This window comes from Neodiprion lecontei, chromosome 1, assembly GCF_021901455.1.
Source record: "Neodiprion lecontei isolate iyNeoLeco1 chromosome 1, iyNeoLeco1.1, whole genome shotgun sequence".
Classification (NCBI taxonomy): Eukaryota; Metazoa; Arthropoda; class Insecta; order Hymenoptera; family Diprionidae; genus Neodiprion; species Neodiprion lecontei.
In genome coordinates this window covers 9,777,395-9,797,580 of record NC_060260.1, presented here as the reverse complement: position 1 = coordinate 9,797,580, position 20,186 = coordinate 9,777,395, and the positions used below count along the sequence as shown (strand labels likewise).

Below are 20,186 nucleotides of genomic sequence, written 5' to 3'. Positions count from 1 at the left end.
GATGATATAAGAGAAGGCAACACGTTTGAAAAATCCGCAAAAGTAAAGTTAATAACGTCAAACGTAACGAAACTTTGATATTAAAAAATCGTTATTTTGCAATTTGAGGATTATTTCAAGGAGTTAAGTTGTCGGGATGTTCAGTATATTTAAAACGAACACGCGTCCGCAGTAAGTAAACGAAATTTTCTACTTCATTGATACTCCAATGAAACTTGTTCGTTTTCTTCAACTTTTTTTCATACTTCTCAACAACCGTAAGTTAACAAAGTTCTTACACGCAAAATCCAGTCAATTTTCTCGTTGATAAAAATGATGTCTGTGCAGATAAAAACTAGTATAAAAAGCAAGGGAAAGTTGACTCAAATTTGGAACCGCCTGGTGACTCTGCAGTCAGTATCTTGTTTCGATGCGAAACTTGAGTTGTTAATCGGACCGATTTCGAACAACGTCTTAAAACAGATATAAAAGAAACTAAATACTACGCGTGATTAAACCTATTTTTACTATTTTATATTGTGTAAAAACACGCTGTAAACGGAAAATACACTTATGCTCACGCCGAATGTTGAAGTCATGACAGCAACGAAAACAGCAAAGAGAATGTACTACGAATTGCAATTTTTCAAATATTTAGCATAATTGCATTTTATTTAGACACTTTTGCAGACAATAGTAGATATATTGTGTGACGAAGGGGTAAACTCGGTCTATTCGGCAATATGAGTCGTAGGTGAGTCGAAGACGAATATTGCAAATACGCAAGGCGAAAAGACCGTTGCCTCCTTGTTGCACACGATTTTTCATATAACAAGAGTCTGTTAAGCGTTTTTTCACGATACCCGAAGTTGAGGTTAGGGTCGCGTAATGTCAGATTTGTTCGCGACAGCGCATGCGCGCAGTACAGAAAAGTCCACTTTCATCTCCTACAACTTGAAAGTGGTATTTTCAGTGCTCCGCGCATTCGCAGACTCGCTCTACCGTGACAGAAACGGATACTTTGCGTACGGAAAACACACGTGAAAAAATATTATTAATACATTTCATTCATAACACCACAGCCGCCTAGCGGTGGATACAATTTGACAAAAATTGTGTCTGTGATTTAAAGAATACCGTGCAATCTTTTCGCAAATTTTTTTTTTTCAAAACAAAAAAAAGTTTGCGTTTACTTTTGGAATTTAAAAGTTAAAGAAGACCGTATGCGTGAGATAGAGGCAAATGCATTAGGCACCTCCAACCTAGTCCAACAACCTTGTTGATTCTGTTACAAGGCGTTCGCAAGCATATATGCGCGTAATGGACCTGCACATAATACATTATGCACAGCTCGTACCTTTAATTTCCGAAGGTTAATTAACCCCTGACTGCCTATTGTCTGCCGGGATTATATAGAGGTATAAATAGCGGCGGCATTGCACAAAGTATGTAAACGATCCTAGAAGACATTAGTGACGGACCTCGGTTCCGCGCGTTATATGCATGCACGGCCTCATTTTTTTTTTTTTTTTTTTTACTCCACCACAATACACGGCCAACTAAGCCACTAAACGACTAGCGATTTCGGTGACTCGTTACTGTCGTTCATACCTCTGGCGGTATAAACACGTCAAACATGTTTTGGTAACTCCGATTAGTACGAAGTGCACGTAGTACCTTGAACCCGTATGACTATCAGCGTTTTATAAACAGAAATCGTTGCGAAATGTGCGCAATGTGCCGTATCTTGGACGAATCTTGGGCAACTCGTAATTTTCAAAATTATGCGTGTTCACGGGATTTTCACTTAGTTAGGTGCCAGTTGAGTGCCGCCGATGTAATTGTGTGTCAGGCTTAGAAATAAGAACAAAACAATACTTTCAAACATGCACAGATGCCGAAATTTTTTTCAGTTATTGTCATTCATTCGCAATTTCATTAGGAAACGTAACCATCGTCTTAAACTATAGATTTTTATAATTGTTTGTGAAATAATAGCACCTCTAAAATCACGTGGGGTATTCGAAAATAACTTTTTTTCTTTGAATTGGATAATTAGACGAAGGATGTTTAGAATATATATGAAATGTTTTGTTATGAAATTATTGTATACATTTGAATAAAACATTCCAGTCAGTGTTCAGTAAACATCAAGCAACAAGACTTTTCGTGTGGAAATTTTTTCAAAATCTAACTTGACCAAACGATGTTTTCCCAATATTATGAGACGATCTATCGGCGTCAGGATTGTATAATTATTTACTCACGAAAATTGATGTGACCCATTTTTCCTATAAAGTTCTTAACCAAACTCAGAGTTTTCGCACAATTTTTCCGAATCACATGTCTTGACTGTTTACCAGACTTATAATGACCTATTCGTTACCAAAATTTCAGAGAAAAGAAGTATTTTACCAGCTAGTATATCTATAGCATAATTTATACATACTTATTCCAAAACATTCAAAGACATGACGAGAAAACAAACAAAAAAATCTTTGCTCCGCAGTAAATCTATAAGTGAACGACCAATTTTTTAAAAACTTTGTGCATGGGTGAAAATAAAAACGGAAGACGACAACGGAGATAATTAAAACGCAGCATGCAATACTTATAATTTCACATATTCTGTTATTATTTTTATATACATATATAAATTCAAACGTGCGGCGTGCGGTAACGATTACTAAAAGCTTTCGAGTCATTTCCAGGTCGCGATTGATTGCGATGCATGAATACAGTATTCGAAATAGACGAAGAATAACAAGTGGCAAAAAAAAAAAAATTATGAAAAATGGTAAAATCATAAATAAATTGGAATAAATCGGTTTAAGACTTGATCCGATCACATGCAGTTGAGGAGGCACTTATACCCTGCATACATGACTGGCATTATACTCTGATTCCAATACAAATAATTACCACCTGTCACCGCATCGTAATCTCAGCATTAAATAATCAAACTTTTGTTAAAACTCGCTCTCCACACCGTGCGAAATACCGTCATTCACTGGTGCCTATAAAAATATGCAAAATTTTAATGAAGCTGGAGTTGTCACAAGATTCCCAGCAGAAAATAAGCCCGCGCTTTTTTGAATTTCGCGCACAGCGGTTCTCACGTGCTACGGAGATTTCGGGTCGTGGTGTGGTTGAATTACGTCCAAATAAGTTTTTAAGGGGCGAGCAAACGGTGGAACTTCACGTTTCTCATTATTCTTATCAAAATGACCTGAATCCGGTAACAATTGATTGTTTAAAGAATCGACATCGAGCACTTTATTACTGATTGTGAGCGTGGGCTTATTTTCTGCTGGGAGTCTGCTGCTAACTTTTGCTTCATCAAATTTTGGGTCTTTCAAGATTAACTTTCTAGTCATTTTTGATGAGTGCAAAAGTAATGAATTGACAAAGTGAGAAATTCGGTTGAAAAAAAAAAAAAAACCGAGCAAAAAGTGGCCGAAAGAAAATATTTATCGGTATTTTAACACGGGCCGCAAAATCTCTACGCCGATGTTTATTTTGCCTCTGATAACCTTTTCTTGCCCCTATATTTCGTTGCTGAGTGAATTCCTTTTCTTAAATTCGATTTCAGATTTGATCAAAACCGATTCGATTTGAGTTCGCTCAAACGATTGTGCAAAATTTTCACCAATCCGTGCAAATTTCGTATAAATTTTCTCTTTCGGAATGAAATTCGTGTAAATTTTTTTGTAAGAAGTACAAAATGATTAAAAAATAACTAGATCACGATATAAACTTTTCAAGAACATGAAAAAAAAAAAAAAAAACAAGTCCAAAAATTCTTGTTCGCAAAAATAGCCACAAGTTACAATAACACTGTACGTAAGCCTGTTATTGAAATGAAAAATAGAAACTACCGTATGAAGAAAACATCGGAAGCAGGGTGGTGTGCTTCATAATTCCCATATTGAAATATTTATATGGAGACTGCACTTACTTTGATCATAGTAATCGCGTTTAACTGCACAGCACGAGACCCGTCCACGTGCTCTGCGCTCTATTACGTCACTGACTGAGGCACCTTGGTAGGTAATTCAAGTGGTCATGCAAGCGTGTCGCGAGATTCAAGACCGGGGGTTAAGCACCTCTCGCCAAGAATAAAAAACGAAAACTAAACCTACCATTCACGAAGAACGAATTCTGCATTTGACAAAGCTTCCAATGCCTCTATAATCTAATAACGAAAGTCAGCCTTTCGTCCCTTCAAGTCACACATTTTTTTCCACTCAGTATTTTGGCCTGAATTTTGTTACTCGGGGGTTTTCAGAGTCGCTGATCACCAGTCTGAAGTTGGAATTTGATAATATCTAAATCAAAGATGGCGTGTCCAATTTGGAGGATGGAAAATTAAAAAAAAAATTTTGAAAATCCGATGCTTCCGGCCGAATTTTGTTACTCGGAGGTTTTTTGGGTTATACGAAGTAACAAAGATCACTTGAAGATGTGAATAAACTGTGATAGGGTTGGGAAATGGAAATTTTTGAAATCTAGTCATCCGATATGGAGTGAAAAAAAGGAGTCAAACGTTTAGCACAAGCTTTTGGTTTAACGATGGGAGAAAAAAATTTGAAAATCGGTTTCTGGAAACTTGGAAGGAACTTAAAAATTAAAAATTTGATTAATGTGAAGATGACGAATGTAAATTGTCAGCAGTCTGTAGGTAAATGAATCTTCAAATTCTCGTATGTTTTCAAAAATATAATAAACACAGTTGACGATGAGGTTGAAGTCGGTAACGTTACTGTAACGATGCAGGTTTCGGAAAAATCGTTACTGCGTAGCTTTAGGATTGTCTGAAATTTACATCAGCCATGATAAACGAAACATACTTATATTTTGAAAATCCAATTCCTAAAAAGTGGTTCTAAAATTCTTCAACTATGATTTTTCTTCCCGATGTTACGCTACGCTAACGTTACTAACTTCAGGCTCTTAGTTTACGAACGTTTTGTATACATATAATAATAATAATAATAATAATAATAATAATAATAATAATAATAATATACACGCATAATATGATCTCCGGAAATGTTAGGAGAGAGTAAGTCGGATAATATACGTGCCTATAATCACCAAATGTACAAGATCTTGAATTACACGGGGAAAATACGTAACAGGTTTTCCCCTCAGTAGAGTGTAATAATACAACTCATTTGCAACGGAGACGATAATTTGGGAATTAGTTGACGGAAGCTGTAAAGTTGCTTCGCGTTACCACACACAACGTTGCATAACCGCGACAAGGTAAGAAGTTGTTGCAAACCGCAAGATTTCGCGAACTGCGGGTAATGGCCCTGAATAAAATAGAACGGATCCCGTAGCAGCCGTATTTGAAAGGATGAGAAAATAGCCAGTAGTCGGAGATGTTATTTAACCGTTGGAGCCTTTTCTTCCCCGTCGTAGTAAAAAATCGAGAAAAACCTGAATGATTTTTTGAAGTTTCGTCAAAATGAAACTAAAATAATATATAAATATATATACATACATATTATGATTTTTAGTTTCATTTTGACGAAACTTCAAAAAATCATTCAGGTTTTTCTATAATATATATATATATATATATATACTAGGGTGGCCGTTAAAAAAAAGTTAATGCTTCAAGTTGAAAAATTTTAAGTTGGCCTTAAAAAATGAATATCCTCAAAGTTTCCATACAACGATTTTCATGAAAAATACATCGTTGCGAGCTTCAACCTTGTGTAAAAACATCCTTTTGATACAGGCGTTGTGTCACGATTTCGTGCAATTTCACTCATCTCTAAGAGTCAAGGCCCTTATAGTGAAACGCTGCAGAAATAATCGTTAGAGATCGTTATTCGTTGTTGCCTCACGCTACTGGAATTTAACATATATTATACCGCTGACCCGAAATTGGAGGATTTATTGTTAATTTAAGTTCAGTTCAAAATAGCAAAAAAAAAACATTTAATTTTTGGGAATTGCCAAAAAAATTTTCAACTTTTTCAAACGGCGAAATACTCAATGACTTTCTTTCGAAACGAAGCGCAAAGAAGTAATGCAACTTTATTCAGGGATTAATGCCATGTCTCAGAAAATAATTGACAAGCATTTCACTTTCTGAAAATTTTGAAAAATGATATGATTCTTTTTACGTTTTTCAATTTGTCTTCAATCCCACTATCAGCCGGTTAGATCTAATCAAAATGCGTATCCCCCGTCTAAAATCACGAAGTACTCGAGTAATCTCAACAGTTTATTTCGCAATTCACAAGTCAACCCATACCAGCATTATCTTTTCCCCCACGAAACCCTCCACGTTTTGTGTCAAGCATTTTTTTGTATCGCTCATAATTTTCGAGCTATTCCCCTGGGGCTATTAAAAAGTCCACCCCATAGACACACTAAATTTTATTGACATGCATTTTTTAGCATTCGCTAATATCTCCTGTGTTGGCATTTTTACCTTCCGAGACTGCCTACAAATGAAATTATACGGATATTTTAATTAACGACTACTTTGACAACCTCCAATAATTAACAGGAAATTATTTTTTCAGATTTGGTATTTAATTTTTCAATTTCTACACGCTTCTCAGCATCTTCCGAATTTCTCGGAAAGACTCTTTGGTCAATAAATTCTCACTGTCATTTACAGGAAACATTTATTACCATTTTTCTTTTAATTGACGCCTGCTGCAAGACCAAAGATTTTACCGTCTTCTCTGTTATTTCGTACAGCTTATAATCTGATTGCGAGCCGACGTTCATCCGACCATTTATTAGTGATTGTTTTCTGTGTGTTCGAAGTTGTGTTATCCTAGCATTCTAAACGACGGCAATTATTAAATCACCGTATCAGTATAATTACGATAATTACACGAGTTAACTGAAGCACTGAGGAATAGTGATATTTACCTTAGATATTTATTTAGGTTGGAATGAATTTTTTTTAAACAGAAGATTGTGGATACAATGTCAAAATTTTGATTTTTCTCTCGCAATTTCCCAAACGGTTACGATTTCATTTCCAATACAGCACGCATTCTCGCTCGTGTTTTCATTACAGACGTTCATTATTCCACCTTTATCGTTGCAATTCAAACCGAAACTAACGCATTTAAATAATTAGTTATACTTGAGAATACAAGTTACATATCAGCCCGAATACTTATATGTAGCTAAATATGTGGAGGAATGAATGTCCTTTCTAAAAGAAAAAGTAAACCAACAATTTTCCTTTTCTACTCTTATCTTTTATTTTTAGCTTTATAACTGCATAATAGTCGCTTAATTTCATACTTTCGCATCAGGCAAGAATATTTTTGTTCACACATAATTATTATTCGTATCGTGCGTAAAAATATTATACGGAAGGTTCATTTGATAAAGAAGGTAATTACTGACATTACCATAGCATAATATAAGTTGCGCAAGTAATTTGTATCATCGAAAATAATAATGAAAGTAAGCCGGCGATAAAATGACAATAAGAAAAATAAAAAAGAAACGGACGTTTTCTACATAGCACAAGAGTGACTGTAAATTGAAGAGGAGAAATTCGACGATTTTGAATTTGCATTCTACCTCATCTTGATAAAAGAAGAAAAGAAAGGCTAGAAGTAAATATGCACACACGAAAATGAAGATCGTGAACAAGGAAAAAAAAACATGTAGAACATTGAAGAAAAAAAAAAAAAAGACTTCTACATAAGGCGAAAGTATAAAATCCAGCTTAGAGTTGTACGATACTTCTGAAAGATGTGAAAGTATTTAGCTAATCTCGAAATAGATTTTTATCAGTATGTTCAATTGCGGGCCTCAGAAACAACTCGATAGATATGAAACGAGAGAAGTTTTATTTTGCTGATATTGCTGGAATGACATTTATTTACAGAAATCGATGACCGAATAAAATTATTCCTCCGCCCTCATCAATTTTCGAATAGATTCACAATTTAAAAGATATTTTTTCATGTAACTTATGCAAAAAATTTCGCCGATGTAATATCGATTTATACAACGAGTCAACAGCGAAGTAGTGAAAAAATAGATCTTGACACGATAACGCCAAATTTTCGAATCAAGACCCTTGCGGTCTTCGGCATTTGTTTAATAAATTTTTTATTATTCCCAGCAATTATTCCCTTCACCTCTGTACATAATCAAACTTTTCGCGGGTTTGGTTAGACAGCACGATGTACTCCTTTCAATACCATGAACTTTACTCAAATTTGTACTTCACCATAATTTAAGTGTAATTATGATTTTTTCAAGGAAAACCAATTTCTGCAGTGTATTGAATTTTCGAATTCAACAAACATTGTACCGCAATTCGTAACTTTCGGCGGAACAGCTTCGTTGACAATTCAAAATTAGCGATATTGGATACGCAAAACAAGCGTTTGCAGTCGTAAAAATTCACTTGTAAAGTTGTTTGCGAATTTTTATACGAAATTCCAGAATTACAATGATGCGAATATCTGTAAACGCATATCAAACGTACACATTATCACAACGTATATCGAACAATGCCAATTTTCGAACATTTGCAGTCCGTTAAACCGAAAGTATGTACGAATATCAAGAAAAAATATCTGTCGATTAATTCGACAACGTATATAAAGTAGTACAAAAGAGGTATAGATGAATTTCACGATACGCTTGCGACTCTGCTCTATAAATCAACTTCAAAGCTGCAGATATTTCGTAAGAAGCACACATTCGTTCGCAAATTTCATAACCATCGATTGGCCTTGTATTACAAGATATTTTCTAATCCTTACATCAAATTTATACATGGACGTAACGTACCGATCTCACCCGATGTAAACTATCAATTTTTCTTCAAATTTCTTGTCTATTTTTCAATGACCGAATAATCAACTATTACAAAATAATAATTTCACTTGCGACAAAACGTTTATCCATCGTATTCATCGTACACCGAGTTCGTCATTCGCATTTATTTTCAAATCAACGGAACGATTTCTCGGTAATGAAAAATACAGAGTACCAACCCCCAAGATTGTAATTTTTTCCCACAACGGTTTATCCGTCAGTCGAAAATTGTTAAAAACTTCAATCAGCGTAGCGTGTTCAAATAGAACCAACGCATGATGTACGAAAATCAACGTTTACGAATCAACGAATATCAACGTTCTAGGAAACAGTAAAACAATGTAAATTCGGTCACGTTGAAAAGATTTTCCGATATCTTCGATGCTAGACAAAAATACAACAACGAGCCAGGCGGCGATAAAAATCTAGACGCGTGACAAAGAAAAAAAAAAATAACCTCTACTTTCAAAGCAACAATATGATCAAAATGTAGATAGACATTTTACAGACCTGTAAGGTAGAATTTCAATCTGGTAATCCACTTATCGCCGATGAGTAAGTCATAGGCGATTTCAACGAGGACTACACTCTCTTACGGACGTTAGAACAAAACAACCAGTACCACACCAGCTCCTGATTTCCACTGACAGCGCGAACTCGACAACCGGCAGACTGACGGGTCCGCGACCACGCGGCCCGGTTATATCGAGTAGAGATCCGCGAGTTCGCGAACGACGCCACATCGCGGATTTGCCACCAAACTCTCGCCGGCGAGCCTCGGTGCTCGGATGATAATCTGTGTCGCCGGATGATCCGTGCGACTTGCCCCCCTCCCCTAACCACCGCCCAGGCGCACGCTGGTTCCACCCAAGAAACCCCTAAAAATTCCCCAAATAATCCCCGAGGGTGCGTTCGGAAATTAGCTGACGGCGGTAAAAACTCCCTAGGACAGAGACAGATCTAATCACGAACTCGGCAGCGCGAAAGAGATAAAGGATCGCGGTTAAAGCACCGTGGGGTTAATATCGGAACGAAAAAAATTTGCAAAAGGCGCTCTATTGTCATTATTCTTGTTTTATTTATATCTATTATTATTTTTATTATTATTACATATAGTTTCAAATCGTAATTGTCATACCAATAATCGATTTATTTCATCGAGTAATCTTGAATTACGTTACGGTTTTCGTTATACTGCATTTAATAACGGCGGCAGGAGAATTTTCATCAATTGTTTCCTTCGGAGATTGTTAAGGTTTCAGTTTTTTGTTGTACGATAGAATAATTTCGGACCACCAGCTCTGCTTTTTAATTAGGTTACTTTCTCGGTGATTTTTGCATTTTTTTTTTTTTTTTTGACATAACGCGTTTAGTGAGCAGGAGACCTGAGACGGTGAATGTTCAAAATTCTAAACAACGAACATTATCATACGGAAATATGGTGGAAGTCAACAAGTTTAAAGCGTGAATACCAAATCTAGAATAACAAAAATAGCGTCTATAAAATCTACAATAATTGTATGTACATTGAAAACGAAGAAGCACGGAAGAAGAATAAGCGGTTGCGTGTTGATTCGTAAATTGGTTTAATCCTGGTGAAAATTTAAACTACTACGAGTTTTGACAGAAATTGGAACATTTCGCATTGTTTCTTACAGAATTGTCAACATGCGTAGTTTTTCGAAAGGAATTGTGAATTTTCGTTAAAATTTGTAGTAGCTTGTAGATTGCTGAAAATATACAAATTTTCATGAGAATCTATAAGTTTTTTTGTTTGAGAACGATTTTTTATAAAAATTCGTAGAAATCGTTTTCACCTCGGGAATTGACCCGAGCTGTCGCCGGTTTTGACGATCCCCTAATATAAATGGTTACCTCGAGGACATTTAAAATGTTAAATGCAAAATGCCATTTACATTTGAAATGCCTGTTTTAAATAAAACCTTTTCAAATATTACCCAGCAGTGTTTATAATTCATGCGAACGAAAGATGACCGATCTTGGGAAACTAGCCTTGCATTTATATTCACAAATTTCCCGGCATCGGTAACGGTTCAGTTTCAAAATATGTTATCCCGCAAACGTTAATTGAAAAAAAAATCATTCTATTTCCTGGCCATGTTCCTTTCAAAAGTGAAATATTAGTTTGACAGAAGAATGTCGTTGTTCCCTGAAACTTTGGAACATCGATTGGTCGATATCGGAAAAAAGTACGTTAAAGACGATTTTTTAGCAAAGTCTGAGATCTAATTTTTGCACTTTTGCGTGGAGATTTATCGATAATAATCCCTTGCATTCACAGCTCTGATTTCGCATTCAGCATTATAGCTTTATTCATATCGATTTAATACCGACGATAAGTCACGACTGTGGCATAGGAATAGCTAGTACATGACCTTTACCCTGCATAAAACCAGTAACTCAATGATTGGCAATGAATACGTGACACATTGAATTTCAAAATCATACTTGACAATACAAGTTTCACTGTACATAAATACAGAAAGATGTTCCCACAATCTGTATTATGTGTTAAATTGGCAATGATAAAGTTGAAGATATTACAAATGATAAAAAGAATTTAAAAATACGGTATTTGAGCATAATTTTTCAACTACGCGTAACGCCTTGAACGCTCGTTTACGGCAACCAGGTAAAAAATGTTCTGTCAATTTTATGCAAATGAATTTATCATCCACTTCGCAAAGTGCAGAAATTAAAAGCAACTTCATTCAATTCAAATGAAGTGCTCTTATAATTTTACATATTATACAACTTATAATACCAATGAAATGACGAAGCGAGTAATTCCTCTCAAATGATCGATTCATTCTAAAACGTGATTGAAACAAGTGATTCCCTGCGTCGATTCCCTCTTCTAGTCTATTATAACAGCTGGTGAACACTTCTGATGCAACAGACGGTTCTCGCGTGTTGGAAGCAAATCGACCGTATTAACTCGGTTAACATAATGCTCCCTGTTCATTATTTCGTACACCGATGCCATATTGTCGATAAAAATGATTATCAAACAGGTCGTTATTGGAGCAGGAGAAACGATTGATCTACAAATGGATATAAACTCATCTCAAAATCAACGCATTTGCGTCAAAAAATGCTCCCGCTTAAACCATAATGTTTATCAACATAGATTCGCACATTACGTATTAAAAAGGTTATTCCTTAATTTTTTTCAATTCACAGCCATGTTTATTTTCTAGAAATAAATGATTATACAGGTCAACAGTGAGTCTGAGTCTGGATACTAGATATCAAATTTTCATTTCTTCCACGTAACTAATAGAAGAAAAAAAAATAGTTTTATTAGATAAAGTTCGCTTTTGAATGACAATTAAACGTACTCCAGTTTCGCTTTCAAATCACTTTTGTTCAAAAGTAATAATTAATCACAAATCAGAAAAAAAAATTTCAGCGTTTATATTTAGATTAATAACTTTTCATTCTATACATCGAATAACTAAAACCTTAATTTATCACTTATAAAGAAAAATATTTGACCCGTATTATTGATTGCGATTTTCTCACATCCAGAATTTGAGTCTATTGTCTCTATATATAATGAAATCACGAATCACAGTTTTTTTAACACGTATTGGCCTTTGTACTATACTATCGGAATCTTGCCAAGGAGAAATACAGATGCACGTATATTCCTGTACATCTGCATATAAATAGGTATGTAAAGTAATATAGTAAGATGTAATAACAGTAATAATATAATAAACTACAATATTGTACGTATTATTTACAGATGCATTCGGAGACGTGCACTCCTCGTGATAGAACATCGCTACTCCACGCGCGAGAATATGTAAAAATAAGTCCGAACGCGTGCAGACTGACAATAAATTTGTAAATTACGTATGTACGACGGATGGCTTAATACTTCCTAACCACGAACTGCACTATGTTATATAATAAATAAATGAAGTAGGACTTGTTTTGCTCCATGCACATGCGTCACTACCAGGTATTAATTTTCCATATTATGTTAATACACCGTAGAAATCTGAATAAATGTGGTTCAAATTACTAGGCGAACTGTTCACCGCGCAATCGTTATTAAATCGTTGATTACACGCGGTTAATTCACTATGCGGATGACCAAAAAACGTTTGAAATACGCATTAGCAAGAGCAAATTGTTCTGAATTGCTTGTATTTATTTTTTCAGTGTGTCAATATACAACAAGCAATGTGATTTATTTAAAATCGTATAATGCTACGAGTAGTTTTAGATGAATTTAGAATTATTAGATATATGTAAGTTTATCCAATAACCTGGTTAAATGTTGACGTGTAACTGAGCATGAATTCAAACTAAGCGAAGTAACTTATTGCTAGCAGTGAAAGATTGTAATAGACTAAAATTGTAATCATCGAATAGCGCGGCTGACCGAGGGTGTAAGTGCAATCCAGTAAAGAAATATATTGCTAAGCGAAGACTCGATGAAAACTAACGTTTTTTTGCAGTAGGAACAGAATCCGAGAAGATGGGTGGCAGGAGTTGAAGAAAACACGTTTGGCTATGACTCGAACGTCATATGCTGGGAAATTTCGAATTGCCTATTTTTTTTTCTCGGGTGCCACTTTACCAGGCATGGTTACTTCTCTTACACTGAGAAGAAATTCATTTGTTATAGTAACTAGAAAAATTCAGTAAGACACGTATCGTTAAAAAAACTGTTTGAATATTGTTGGAATTACGAAAAACGAGGTACGCCTAACCATTTTGCGCTATTGTCGATCCTTTCTTGGTAAATGCAAAGCAAAATCAGTTTCTTCGGTTTACTCTACTTTTTTAGTTAAACAAGGCTTTAACGTCAATTTATTGTTGCACAAGCATTAAATTTTCGCAACAGTTACAAGAAAATATAGTAACTGATTGTAATGAGAAAGAATAGTAACGGATACTAGACTTTCTGGTAACAACTACAAAACTAATTTTCATTGTGTACCTAGAACTATATTTTTCGATTGTGGTAAAAAATGAAAATAGTTAAGAACTGAGCGGTAACCGGAACAAAAAATTTCTCCCAGTGTAACAATCAATGATCTCTCTTCATGGCACTTGGCAAACCCGAAGAGTCAGATCTACCATGGGACTGCATCACCTCACGTTGTGGGAAATTCCATGATTTAGTCAAACGGTTATAAAATATGTATTCAGCGTATGTGGAAATGAACAATAATTAATAAACATGTAGTACAGTAATTTTTACTGCGCTTTAGGCAGTTGACCCTACAAGTGTTGAATAAAGCATAATTTTTTGAAAAAGCGTAGTGATTTTGATCAATTGTGCGTTAAGTGCTAGTGCCTCGTTACATCAAAGATAGAAAAAGAGGAAATAGAATTTTAAATAAAGAAAATCTACATTTATCTAAGACAGTAGTACTACTCCTTCCCGCACCATCGTACCAACACACATACGTAAATAATTTATATGGGCACTCACTTCGTTCGCGTCGGTTGTTGCTAAAAAGAATAGAATTAAAATTAAAAAAAAAAAATAATCAAAAATCAATAATCCGTGACGCAACTAACACCAGCGATGTTGTATAAGTAACAACAATGCTAACGTCAAGAATACCAATCGCAACAGTTAAACTGGCAAAGATAATAAAAAGAAAAAACAACTAAACAAAATTTGCATAATGCCGATAATGATAAGAGTGCAAATAAGTAACGTATAATTATATATACATATATATATATATACTGAATGGAACGACCGATCGTCAACACGGAGCGGCTTAAACGTTTGACATTGTCAGACTCGATCGCGAATCAAAGGAGAGCACGGGATCGACACGACGACGTTTCGGGGAGAAATAGACTCGATAGAAAAGGATTTGAGCGGTTCGCGGGCAAGGAAAAACGGTGCGCATGGTCACGTGCGCATCAGGCGATGCTCGGCCAAACGGCCGTACGACCAAATCCACTGCTCGATTCCCGGTGGCGTGATACTTCTCCCCCCCCCCCCCCCCACCCCGTCCTCCCGCCGACTCGGCCATCCGACGCCGCTACCGCTGTCCTGCTCGTGTACCAACCTAACCGCAAGAAATTTGGCGAATCGTCTCATTCCCTCTCTCTCTCTATCTCGCCCTCTTGCCCTCGCTGCTTTAATCTTCCTGTCCCTCGTTATTATCGTTCTCAATATTCTGACCACCTGCGATTGCCGAATGATTTGTTCGCTGGAAGTTAGCAATCGTGGTATGTTTTTGAAATTCGGGTTATTTTCATGTCTGGACTTGCGATAGCGGTAGCCGGTCATGACAAAAAATGATCGTTTATTATTTTCCCGGTTAATCGAATGTAATAGATTATTTTTTTTAAATTCGATGAATAACGATTCACGATCGGTTTTTGTTTTTTACTGACATGAACGACGCGGTACAATATCGATTTATGTCTTATTTACTAAGTATCTGTTTGATGTAATAAGTGAAGGATAAATGAATATTTTTACCCGAAATTGAAATATATTTTGAATGAAACTATAAATTGTAAAAAACAAAAAACTTTCCCTCTGTTAAGACTCCGTATTAAAATTTACGAAATTTCGGTTTCAGATTCATGTTCGAAAAAATACGAACTAATCGATTGATCGATTCATTTTTACCGTGTTCGATTATTTTTTGAGACTCGATTAATCGATGCATCGATTATTTTTAGCTTATTGTCAGTGGCCATCGCTACCAGTCATCAATGCAGATGAATGTCTTGAGATTCATTCGCTCTCCTCTTACTGAAATACGATTTTAGGAACAGTTACTCTGTGTATTTTGATTTGTATTCAGTATTTTGGAAGACTTCGGAATATTAAATTCGCACTTTTTCGGAACTCAAGAAGGAATAATTTTGTCTATCGCAAACAAACCTATAAAGCCTTATTCCGACCTAGAGATCAAAATTGTTCCTCGCAAAACACTAATGCAAATAAGATATTCCTGAAGAAGAAATGCAAATTATTTGATACGAAAAAAAAAAACAACCAAAAACATTTTTCTCCGATTTTTTGAAAGCTGTCCTGCATTTTTCAATAAATCTCATCGATGTCTCTACAAATTTTTTCTCCGCGAAAATATCCGTTTCTCGAAAATCGTTTTGTCTGTACTTCGACCCTTTTGTGCAGTTACGCAACGAAGAATTTCACCATGGAAACTAATTTTTTACACGTTTATCGTTAGCAATTGTTAAATGAAGAGATTCTGGATAGTCATGATACCCCAGAAAATGTCGTTTTAAATTGTTAAATATTGTGGTACTATAGGTGTAATCGCAATTTCTGACAAACTCTGTGACCATAAAAACTAACAATTTTATAATTAGATGGCTTTATTCTACTTCGTTATTTTAAAAAAATTATACGCTACATATTATAAAGATAAGAATAAAAATCGAAAGGTTCGCTATAAGCGGTGATGTAAAAAAAATTCAACAAAAGAACCCTAGAAATTAGATATAAAAAAAAACAATATTCTAAACTACTTGATATTAAAGTGCGGGCACATAAAATTTACATCGTAACGAAGCAGTGCAGTGCTTACGTAATTTCAATCAACGATATCATCTGTTTAATTTTATTAACATACAAAATCTTGTATTCTCTGCGCGTGGATGTACGAAAGATCTACATTATGTATGTGTCGTTGAGTTTGATTTCATATTCACACAGCAAAAATAAGCTAAGAATTTTCTATTCATCTGCATTGCAAAATGCCAATCATCAATGACACCGTAACAAAACGCGTATGTTTGTGGAATTGAGTAAACGATTACATGCACCCATCGATTTGTGCAGAGCCAGCGGGTGAAGTTACTGATAAATATGTACATACCAATCGCACATTGTTATAATTTGGATATTTTTTATTACTAATCAAAATTCCTCTACTCGGACTGCTTCGAAAAATTGAATCATTCGTAAAGACTTTTATTGTAATCGTTACATCATCTTCCCCCACTGTTAGAGTATTTTAAACTACAAAAAATTGCATGCGTCTTAGGATTCTTACGTCCGCGGTTATGTCTAGAAAAAATTGCAGTCATAAAAGTCAAACGTTATGTAATAATCATGTAGAAGGAAATATATCTCCATATTCCTGAATACATTTCAAGTAATTAACTATATATTTAATTTATCGGAGAGCCATTCACGCAACCTGCGACGTAATAATATACTTTTTCCAAAGCACCAAAAAATATCATTGACAATAAACATTAAATCACGGCCATTGTATAAAATTAAATAAAACTAAGCGGTGTAGCTATATGATTTTAATTATACTCATTCCGAGGTACTTTCTTGCCTGCTTGAACAGTGTATAAGGAGTGTTTTCATGCATTGCTTGGTAGCAGGAACGATTGGGTGCATATTCTGTCTTGTCTTTGCGGATTTATTTGTTACTTTTAAAAAAATAAGTGTGGAGTCTACAGTAACGATACGGTAAACGAAAAATGATAACATTTTTTTTCATCACACGTGCATGAAACGTAGGGCAATTTCATCTCAGTGTTGTAAAGATCTAGCTTCGCGCATGCGCAGTCCTCAATTGCTTAACTTTCGTCCCTTGGGAGAAGAAATTGACCACTCGCGTCCCGCAAAACTACCGTGCAAAGCTCTACCAATTTTCATTCGCTTGTTATAAAAACTATCGTGTGTGACTCGGGCCAAAAGTTGGCGCAAAGATCACACTCGTCGCAATCGCCAACTTCCATTTCTTGTCACACAATATACTATTTCCAACGTATTCTTGAAAAGTAGGATTATCGAAGCCTATGGAGCGTGCGTAAAGTGCCCCATTTCTGAACAATGCGGTAAAACGATGCTGCATGGTGCATGCGCAAAACTAAAATTCTCAATTTTACACACCAGGGTTTACACAGGTCGATGAATCTCGAATGCAAATTCCATTGTCCTGAAGAATCAGGTCAAATTAAGGTTTAAATGATTAAGGATTAGCGGATTTTCATACCCTAATGTACATAATAACGTATCCAAATAGTAGCCAAATCGGAATTTCAACCCTGTACAACAGCTACAACTTCTTAATACTCACGTCTTTTTATGTATGATCTGTAGTTTTCAAGTTATGATTAATTGAATCTCGATTTACTTACATATGTTATTGACCGCTAACACCTTCAAATAAAAATCTATAGAAAATTACACATGCTCTTAGCAACCAACGAAAACATTTCACTAAGTTTGAAAGGATTTTTACAGGGTTTGGTTTTCCGTCGGGTCGATTTCGCATGGAATGCCTTATGTAGAAGCTGAAAATGACTGTTAATTGTGATGCAAATTGAAACACCGCCTCTTCTCGCATAGGTGCGAAGTCTATTATACTATGCAAGGGTTACGGAGATCACAAGAATTTACGTACATCCTAGAAGAAAGACTTTGAACTATAGAGTTAGAAAAATCAAGAAAACAGTAGAACTCTGACAGATATCAGCTTACTCTTAGAAAATGACAGTTAAGAGAATGCTTCGCTGAGTCTTTATCTACCACTTACTTTGACTATTAGAAAATAGGCCAGCTAAATTAGACGTTAAAACTGGGAAATAAATCTTCGCAATTTATGTGACGTAGTACGTCAAGTAATAGAGATTCATTTCGATCCGAAACAAAGTCAGGTAATAATTAATCATCAGAATTTTTTTAAGAAAAAATGCGACTCATTGTGCAGGGCTTCAAATTATACGTTATGCATTTCTTGTAGTTTCTTGATTCCAAGTCTTGAGAATATCCGATTTCCTCGCTTTGTGAAAACAGCCCTCAAAATTTTTTTCAGGCATTGAAGATGAAAGCAGAAATTCTCGAAAATACACCTATTGTCTGAATGCTTGTGAGAATAAACTTGACATTCGCGATATTTTACACATTTCGTTATTTATTTGTTTGCTGTGTAGATAAAAAAAAATTAATTTTCGGAGAGATGTCACTCTTTAATAAAGTTTTGAGGTCTCAGAACCCGATTGATATGAATGTGCGAAAGAATGAGCTGAAAAAATTTGTTCGTAGTACGGAAGCTGATTTTTTTTTATTGACATGCCAAGTCAGGCCAAATTTGACACATTATTATTCTTCATAAAATTGTAACATTCCTACACTGAAATTCAAGTATTTTATGTATCATTATTCACTTCTAATTAGTGATTACAATGTCGATTCGAGCACTTCGGGTCATTTTTGTTCGATTGTTAATAATTTCGAGGAAAGGTATGGACTCGGAAATGATGATTTTTCATACAAGAATAGCGGAAGGTAGGCGATATTTGAAAAAGTGCGGCTTGGACACAATACGTAAAATTTAGTTCTTCAAAAATGTGCTGGCTGCCAAGAAAAGCCCTAGTGTATAAAATATAGTATGTCAATTGTGCGCATGCTCAACATTATATTACTTGACTGTTCAGAAATGGGAAAATTTACACAGGCTCGAAAGGTCTCCAAAATCGAAATTTCCAAGCAGGTGTAGAAAAAACTCATTTTCATCTTCTACCCAAATTATTTCCACGTTCGTCGAAATGTTCGTTCAAAGACACCACTGTATTTTCATACAAGTTTTCGCGACATGACGTCAAGGCTGCAAGGTCATAGAACCTAAGGACTATTGAGTTCGATAAAATGGAAGAAAAAATTTCTCGCTTGAGGATGGCTTGGAAAATTTCAAAAGAATCGTATCTTTCTTTAATAATAATTATTATTATTAATATAACAATGATAATAGTAACCGCGAACACCTGTTATACCCGACAGTGTACGCAGTCCTCTGCATAAGCCGTTCGGCTTGCGTGGTGCAAGGAAGAGGATGGATTACTAACCATCAATATGCGTCTACAGCCGTCTTAACATCTTCCATAGAAACACCCGCATTCGCACAAGGGACAAGGAAAACTGCAGAACATCATACCCAGAGTTGTAGCTGGACCGAGATGAAACTTCGGTTTGCCGATTTGGCGCCTGAACGACGTGAATCGATTTAAAATTTTTACGAGTGTGGTCAGGTCCTCATCGACACGCGAGGGTTTGAAACCACTCTGTGCAAGACACTACTGTGGTCGGTTATTGACGTGACATCAGTTTGGACTTTAGTCGTTAATGATATATGAGGTAAAGACGTCGGTAAGTGAGCACTAGCACCATGCCGAAAACCACAAACCTGCTGTAAATGAATACACGAATGAAATGATTTTACAGCAAGTGTAATGTAGAAACGTTCGTTTACTGATCAGTGATCAATCGCTCAGGTTTCATTCTTCTCGTATGATACAATTATCATAATATTATGATAAGAAAATACTCACATTTCAATATTCGTTAGCAGTAGACAACCCATGGTAATGTAGAAAAG

General features: G+C 35.5%; 1 protein-coding gene across 2 annotated transcripts in view; it reads right to left on the bottom strand.

Annotated features, from left to right (window-relative positions):
- LOC107219267 (acyl-CoA Delta-9 desaturase) overlaps window positions 1-20,186 on the bottom strand; it is a 47,072-nt gene extending 26,886 nt beyond the window's left edge. The window contains exon 1 of one of the 2 annotated variants that reach the window (XM_046729799.1): window positions 20,140-20,186. In XM_046729799.1, coding sequence (XP_046585755.1) covers window positions 20,140-20,171 — 32 coding nt within the window. In that variant the 5' untranslated portion in view covers window positions 20,172-20,186. Of the gene's footprint in view, window positions 1-9,315; window positions 9,487-20,139 lie in introns of those variants that run through there. The other variant, XM_015657437.2, reaches the window with a different exon arrangement.